This window comes from Poecilia reticulata, linkage group LG20 (genome assembly GCF_000633615.1).
Source record: "Poecilia reticulata strain Guanapo linkage group LG20, Guppy_female_1.0+MT, whole genome shotgun sequence".
In the NCBI taxonomy this organism is placed as follows: Eukaryota; Metazoa; Chordata; class Actinopteri; order Cyprinodontiformes; family Poeciliidae; genus Poecilia; species Poecilia reticulata.
The window spans coordinates 518,683-527,585 of record NC_024350.1 but is presented as its reverse complement, the minus strand read 5'-3'; the positions used below and the strand labels follow the sequence as shown (position 1 = coordinate 527,585).

General features: G+C 38.8%; 1 protein-coding gene across 1 annotated transcript in view; it reads right to left on the bottom strand.

Moving 5' to 3' along the window:
- cubn (cubilin (intrinsic factor-cobalamin receptor)) overlaps positions 1-8,903 on the bottom strand; it is a 155,737-nt gene that overhangs the window by 107,798 nt on the left and 39,036 nt on the right. Inside the window, exons 9-12 of the mRNA XM_008438250.2 lie at positions 4,935-5,066; positions 4,644-4,739; positions 4,312-4,436; positions 352-544 (exon numbers count right to left, since the gene is read on the bottom strand). Coding sequence (XP_008436472.1) covers positions 352-544; positions 4,312-4,436; positions 4,644-4,739; positions 4,935-5,066 — 546 coding nt within the window. The remainder of the gene's footprint in view (positions 1-351; positions 545-4,311; positions 4,437-4,643; positions 4,740-4,934; positions 5,067-8,903) is intronic.

Here is an 8,903-nt window from a genome sequence, read left to right as displayed (position 1 = left end):
TATATATATTATATATATATTATATATATATAAAATTCTTACTTTAACAGATGACAATAAACAAGTGAGATGCGAAAAGTTTCAGTTTGAATTCAGTTGCCCAATAATCCTGCTCACATAGATACTGTGCTAAAAAAGCTAAAATCTCACTTCTACTTTTTTAATTATTCATGTTCGAGCGGTTATTAACATTTGTATTGACCAAGAGTGCAGTAGATGTTCAACAATAAAATTAATCCTCAAAACTACAACTTCACTGTATTTATTAATCTATTCTTCAATAATCTCTGCCTCCAATCTATCTTTTATGCCGTTCCTTAAAGTTTTGCTTTAATTGTACCAGTTTTATACCTTGTTGTGGGGTCTGGCAGAATGGGCCTGTCCACTGGGCAGTACAGGTACATGTGAATCCATTAATGCCATCAGTGCATGTTCCTCCATTTTGACAGGGGTTGCTTAAGCATTCATTGATATTCTGATCACAGTGAATTCCTTGCCAGCCAGGGTTGCAGTTGCAGATGTAGCCAGATGCTGAAGTGGTGCTCTGCAACACACAGACATAAAGAAATTAAACTACGTTTAGTTTCATTTTAGACTTAATTCATTTAACTTGGGGTCTATAAGTAGGTCTCATCATAAGATGCAAATCCTTCTTTAATTGAATAACTCACCTATATTTAAAAGGTAGGTATTTTTCCCAAAAAATATTTCAAAGTATTGACAATAATACAATTAATAATGAATCTAATTTAAATATTTCCATTATACATGTAAATGTATTTTTTAATGAAGCAGGTAACATACCCGATGGCAGACATGATTTCTAAAATGCTTCTGAGCATATCAGCACATCCTTTAAAGGAACTTGACTTGAGATGAAAGGAGCTACTTCTGACATTGACTTTTTACTTTTCTTTAATAGAAGGCACTCCTAGATCAGTGCTTCTAATGCTATGAAACTGATGTCTGAGAGCAAGTTAAATAGGTAAGTACAGGTCCTCTTTTTGTAGCAGTGAAGTTGTAAACCTCCCAGACAATGCAAACTAGTGCCACCTATTTTAGCTTCACAGATATTGACAACCCAATGGAGGTGTTCCGTCAGTCTGAGCTCCCCACTGGAGCAGCTATGCTTTTCTTAGTACTGGTTTTTGAAAGAAAAATCTATTTTTATACGGAGCCCGGGGTTAACTGAGTATCCGCTCAGCAGCCTCTCTTCCACCGCGGTGCTTCCCAGCTAGGAAGCAACATCCAAACCCTGCTCCTGCTGTCATCCTCTCTGCCGGTGGGATTATCCGATAAACGCTCAGCGTAGCTAGCATCTCCCACGAGCAGAGACCAGACTCGGTGGGCCCGGCACCCCGCCTATCCCGCTCCTCTCTTCCAGTGGGAGGAGAGCACAGGAGCGGCAAGAGGGCTGAGGCATCAGGACGAGGTCGGCGTGCTGGGGATCCAGGCATCCCTAGAATAGTGTTTTTCAACCACTGTGCCGCGGCACCGTGATCATCAGGTGTGCCGCGGCACCGTGATCATCAGGTGTGCCGTGGAAATTATCCAATTTCACCTACCGTATTTTCCGGACTATAAGCTGCTACTTCTTTCCTACACTGAACATGCGGCTTTTCTGTAGATTTTTCTTCAACCACCAGGGGTTTCTTTAGCAGGAAGTGAATCATTGGAAGTCAAAATTGGAAATCAAAGAAGAACATACTAATTTTCATTTAGAACAAGCACATGCTAGCAGCAGGCACAACGGATAAATGTTTTCAAACTCATATGATGCAGCTTCTAAGTTGAGGAATATCAATCTGGCAGGACAGGAGGGAAATAAAGCCGCTGCACGTAAACTCGGCGCGTAATCATGTAATTTTCTTATCACTAGATGGCAGTAGGTACAGAGCATTTTACATTAAAACAAGAGAATTAGTGATGCATGAACGTTACTACATTCATGCATCACACACGACAGTGTTGTGGCTGTTCAGGTGTATTTTTGAAGTGGACATGCTAAGTGCAATTTGAAATAAGAAATGTAAAATATGATAAAAATTAATTTTTGTGTTTATTTGATTCCGATTCAAGACACTTTGACAAGAATGACTATATATGTAATATGGGTCGCTACAGGGTGTCTTTGTTTCCATTTTTGGTTGGTGGTGTGCCTCGTGATTTTTTCAATTAAAACAATGTATCTCAATGTAAAAACACTGATCTAGAAGATCTGGTGCCCATCAAAGGACATGATGTACCCCATTTGACAAGACGGGCGAAACAGACGTTCGCTCCTAAAACAGTGCTATCTTGCGCTGAAGAAAAAGAGGGAGCCATTTTCCCGTCTGACCGTTATTTATACAGACCAGGGTGGGGCCCACCCAGTAGATGGGCGTGGACTAAGCTTTTTTCAGTGCTGCACTGCGCGCGACGGATAAACCCACTAGCAATAGTCTTAAAGGGCAAAGCCTATGCGAGATGGAACATCTGATTTAATATCATCAAAGACACACCCAGCTCCTGTGGACAGCCTCCTTCTACCAAGGCAGATCACTATGTATTATTTCTTTGCCTATCTTTACGTTTAACCTCTAGTTTAGGGGCACCCTTTCACCAAACAAAAGGAATGGATTTAATTTTGTTTTAATAAATTCAGTTCAGGATCAAGGCTGTTATTTTTCTCTGCAACCTTGACCCACGGATTTTCCGTCACATCTCAAATATTTCATCTAGAATATTACAAACCATTTTGAGCATGATTTTCATCAAAGTATACAGTCTTCAATGAGTCTTCTTCAACTTTCCTGTAACACTGACCTCTACATGATATTGTTAAATTGGTTAATATCTCTGTTAGATTAATAAGGTATTTTACATCAGCTGAATGACTGACAGTAATCTCTGAGAGAATCTGGTTCCCATGTGTCATGCTGAAGCACTCAGGAGGAAGAACAATACATTTTCCCTTAAAGGCCTTATGTAAAGCCTTACTGATGGATTTGTTGACAAGTCAAATTTATCTGCCAGTCAGGTTACAATCAACATTTACTGTGTTTTTACCATAAAGAATCATTCAGATGAAAAACTAAGAAGGCAGAGGAGAACATTGACTCATTTTATATAAAGTCAAGTGAAGTTAAAAAGAAATGAAAATCCATACATTCATTTTCTTTACACCCTTGTCCCTTAGTGGGGTTGGGAGGGGTGCTGGTCCCTATCTCCAGCTAACGTTCCGGGCAAGAGGCGGGGTCAACCTGGACAGGTCGCCAGTCTGTCACACGGCAACACAGAGACACACAGGACAAACATGCACACACACACTCACACCTAGGGACAATTTAGACGGACCAATTAACCTGATAGTCATGTTTTTGGTCTGTGGGAGGAAACTGGAGTACCTGGAGAAAACCCACGCATGCACAGGGAGAACATGCAAACTCCATGCAGAAAGACTGGGAATCGAATCCAGAACCTTCTTGCTGCAAGGCAACAGCTCTACCAACTGCGCCACTGTGCAGACCAGAAGATCATGCTGGAGAGTCTCTGAGAACAGTTCTTCAAAATATAGTCAGTGTTTTCAGCACAGCTGAGCTGACTGTCCAGGAACGACCCAAGGTATTTAAAATTTGCCACAGTTTCAACAGGTTGGCCATCGAGAGAAACTGGAACCACTTTAAGGTCTTCTTTAGATTATTTAATGAGCTCTACATTCTTAAGAGAATGAAAAATTAATAATAAATAATAAAGACTTTGCGGTATTCTGATTTAGTAATGTAATTATATTAGTTGTGTTACCACCCCCACGCCACTAGAGGCAGTAGCAACCCCAAAAAGATGAGACTAAGGAGCAGATTTAGAAGTTCACCGAAAGCTACAGAATTTGGCAAAAACGGTGAGTTTTGCTGAAGTAATTAAAGACACAAGTTCAAATCCATGCTGAGAGTGTAACTCCTTCAATCAGGGCTCCTCCGCAGCTCTGATTGGCTAAGCAATGTAACGTGATCCTCTGCAGCAAGTGATGGCAAAGCGGGGCGTCATCACGACTACACAAGTGTGTTTTTACCTCCGTGGCAGAGGCTCCGCCGAACCCCTGAGACTGACTCACCGAACCCCAGGGGTTCGATCGAACCCAGGTTGAGAACCACTGCCCTAGATCTCGCTGAGACATTAGTCCACTAATCCTGGAAATGTTCTTCAGGTGATAGAAGGCCGACTTTGTAGCTGTATTTATGTGTCTCTGAAGCTTCAGGTCTGAGCTTCACAGCTTTTCTTATTTTAACATGCACAACATGCATATGTGAAGCTAGGAGGCAAATCTCTTACCGTACAATGCCCATTGACACAAGGGTTGTTAGTCTCACAGATGTTGCTTATCTGGGTGCAGCCAGATGGACCATAGCCATTGCCAGTGTATCCTTGTGGGCATGTACACAAAGGGAATGCTGAACCTGGTACATAAATAAAAATTAATAAAAAGGGTATGACAAAGATCCGATGAGCTTTTGCTGACCCTATTCTTGATCATAAGTTATGTACAAAAATTCATTGATTTAGTGTATTAAACAAAATTATACATTTTGAAACATCTCTCTTTAGCCAGTTTAACATGCTTTATATCCCACATGATGTTCTAAATTCAGAGACACTTGTTTTACCTGGGCTGGAGGAGCAAATAGCTAGAGGATGACATCCTCCGTTGTTGGAAGAGCAAATATTACTTTGTGTGCATGTTCTCCCATCCCCCTCATAACCTGCACAAATACAAGACAAAACATTAAAAATTTAAATAAATTGATAATTTCCAGCTTTGTAATCTTACACAAATATATTTTTTTTAATTACTGATATATACAGTGATTACTTGTCATATCTGTGAATGCAATACGTTTCATTAATCAGTACATCTGTAGATCTACTATTGCTAAACAATAACTTTACAGTTATACCAGGGGGGCAAGGACCACAGTGGAATGAACCCATGGTATTCATGCACTGGACCATTGGGGTAGTAGAACAGCCACCATTATTTGTCAAACATTCGTCCACATCCTGACAGCTGTAGCCATTTCCTTGCCAACCTGAAATATACAATAAATCAAGAACATGTACTCTTAGACACATTGTTGTCCAACTTTAAATAAAATAAGTGGATATTTAGTGTGGTAGGAAAAACGAGAAACTTTTGGAAGGATAACTGCAAACAGAGAATTTAAAGTAGGAGCATTCAACTCCAGTCATTGGGGGTCTTTGTTCTACACCTTTTAGAAGTGTCTCTGGTAAAACAGACTTCAACCAAATGGTTAAATTACCTTCCTGGTATGCAGATGAATTGAATACATTCTGAGTTTGTTATCCCCAAGCCCCAAATTCATGCAAGGATTCAATGCATGATTATAAAGTGCTGGAACAGATAACTATGCAATTTTATGCACAAAATGAGCTCATTTTAGATTTGATACTTCTCATGGGTCTAGTTGGGACAACTCAATACAACTGTCCTGGGTTTGATTCCTGACCCTGAGACTTTAGCTGCATGTCTTCCACCCATTCCCTGTCTTGTGACTGACAATGAAGGGCTCTAGTGCAGCAAAAGTTTTTGAAATAAAATAGTTAGGATAGGAGCAACAAATGGATGAAAAAGCATTTATGGGTATAAGGGAGAAGACCTCCACATGTCTGAGGTCTCCTGGTCCTCAGACGATGCTGCAACACTCATTGGCTTGACTGTGTCATTAAAATTACTAAATTAATCTTGAAATACTTCCAGAAACCATTGTTGGTAAACACAATCTGTTGTGCCATTTTGTGCGGCCATGATGCCAATAGGAAGCCATTGAACACTGTTCAGAAGCGTTGTTGTGTCCTATGGGCCAAGGCTCATTTGATATGGACTGTTTCAAAGTAGGTTCTTGTTCTGCATAGTGTAGGGATGCAAGTTATGTAGTAACGAGTTAATCTAAAGTTGGCTGATCTTATTGACTGACTAACAATCAATGAATAAGTGCCCAGATAGCGATAGTAATTCAACATCGACTTATAGTCAGAAAGGTTGATTTTTGGTTGAGGTCGACGCTGATGGTGGATCAACTATCAAACAATCATCAATTTCTAGCCAAATAACCAATGTTGAAGAGATGTCATTGAATCAATGCTGTTATGTGGTTGAATTATAATGGTTGGAATGCCAATTTCTGATCAATGTTGTCTGTCGTGGCTCTCCTCCCCCTCTCCTCTTTGAGCTCTATGAGAGCATTTTATTATAGAACAGGGGTTAACCACGTTTTAAATTAAGCACTAAATTAAATTGCGCACTGTTGAGGATAGTGGGTTGTGATTCCTTTCTGTACCTTTTCTTACTTGTCCATAAAAATTATTGTTGACTGTGGGTGATATGTTGACACAAAAACATCTATCAATCAATCAATCAATCAAATGTATTTGTATACCACATTTCAGCAGCAGGGCATTTCAAAGTGCTTTACATAATTAAAATAAAAACAGCATGTGACACTGAATAAGTGAGAAAGAGAAAGAGATTTTGAAAAAAAACAAAAACAAGTCACTACAAAGCTGCGATGGACTGGCGACCAGGGTGACCCTGCCTCTCACCAAAAATGTTTGCTGGAGATAGGCACCAGCATTCCTCCTGACCCCACTAGGGACAAGGGTGTAAGAAAATGGATGGATGAATAGAAGTCACTACAAGGAGTGGAGCTGTCCACCCCATCCCCTATTTACATGAGTAGTATATCCCAAACACAGCCTCTTTGCTGTTGGCTTGTTAGTTCAATGATGAATTATGATCAAAAAGGTTGAATTTATGGTTAAGATCGATGATTGATGGTGGATCAACCATCAAACAATCATCCATTTCTAGCCAATTAACTAATGTTGAAAAGATGTCATTGAATTGATGTTTTGTGATCAAATTGAAATGCCAACGTCTGATGCAGTGTTTTTCAACACTGGTCCTCCAGGCACGCTGCCCTGCAAGTTTTAGGCATTTCCATAATTCAGCACAYGATTTCAATTGATGGCTGATTTACAGAGTTTTGCTGAAATGAAAACATCTGAAAACATGCAGGTCAGTTTGACTTGAGGACCAGGATTGGAAAAAACTGCTAAGCAATTTTGAATGAAAGTATGTTGTTTGTTGCTGTTAATCGCCCACTGATTCAATTCAGGTGTGTGGCAGAAGGGAAACACATAAAATATGCAAAGCAGGTGGGCTGGAACACGGATCTAAACCTGCTAATCACTGATTCAGTCTTTTAGTTCTTGGATTGGTAACTGATTGAACAGAACTAGAGTATTACTAGTTGTGTGGGATCTTTATCAGCATATGGACATTTTTGAATGAATTTGATCATCAGCTTATTTGGAAATGTTTGTGGTTAATGGAAAATTGAATCAGTTATTTGATGGAAGCTTATTCTGTATTTTAGTGATGGCCAAATGAAGCCTCATGAAGCAATGAAGTGTCCCAGCCCATTGCTCATGTTTAGTAACAGGAGAGTAAATAAAATCTTATTTAACTAATCTTTTTTAGTTATTAAAATTATTTGTAGCCAATCCTGGTATATGTTGGCTGTCAGTGGCTGTTTTCTTTTGTCATCGATTGATTTGACAATAGACATTTGTTTTAGTGTTTTTGGAGTGCAGAGTGCTTGTTGGGGCAGACAGTATTCTTTGAGTTTTGATTTGCCTTCCGATAAACTAAAATTCTTCAAAAATTATTTTTTTCTTAGATTTCTATTGGCTCTCTGATCTGATCCCTTATATTTTTACTCATCAGGCCAGAATTTTACTCTTCCAACAGCTTTAAGTCCGTTTCTGCTGTGAAAGACTGATATATCTTTGCAGGACAAAGAAATAGTGGAAATTTCAAGAAGATTAGAATTTTGGAGGTGATTTGGAGGGTTAATAATTTTTATTTGAGAATCTTGTGAGCGATCATCTCAAAATATTCCCAGATGTCAGATTTTTTTCTTCTTGCTGGCTCCATTTCAATCAAGTTTATTTGTGTAACACATTTCAGCAACAATGCACTTTCAAAGTTCTTTACATAATAAAAACACACAAATATAAAGTCATAAAATATGCTATAATCAACAATTGAGAAAACCGGGAACAAACATTACATTTTGATGAGTGACATCATCAAAATCATTAATACACATGAACTATGTTGGTCAAGGTTTCTTTTATTTCAGCCACTACTGAAAACAAATATTCCTCTGCTGCCCGATCAAATACAATAACTCATGAACTGGTGTTATGCCCAGAAACGCATGCCTGCCCAAATTTGCATCCCGTCGCAGGAGCGCGCATCACTCTAAGGTCTCGCATATTGATGAGAAAACGGACTGAAATATGACCAAAGAGGAAATTTTAAAGATATTTGTAACATTATCACATTTCTTAACCATGTAATCCCTAAAACGGTGGGTTTTATTTCGCAAATTACTTGAAATAAATATGGTTTTTACACCTTTATTGACACATGAGTCAAAAAAATTTTTCAGTCCGTGTCTGTTGTAAACGTTCTCCGCAAATGATTTGAAATTCTCTGCTTTGTCTTTTGATACCATAATAGCTTAAAAGCATTACAAAACAGAGGCCTATTATGTAGTACATTTTAAATCATGCTTAACTTTCTAGTCTGTTAATGTAGGAGGGAATGCATTTTAAGTTATGAGCCTGAAAATATTTGCATCCATCTTGTTGATATGAAATTTATAGTAATAGCTCAGAAAACAAGTGTCATTACATAGAAAAGGTGAAATCCTTTCAGTTCTTTATTTCCCCCAATTAGCACATGGATGCAATTTTGGGCAATATGGATTTCCAGCCTGCCACAATATGCATCCCCTCTCTATTCCCCTCAAATATTATCCTATGGATATAAAACTTAT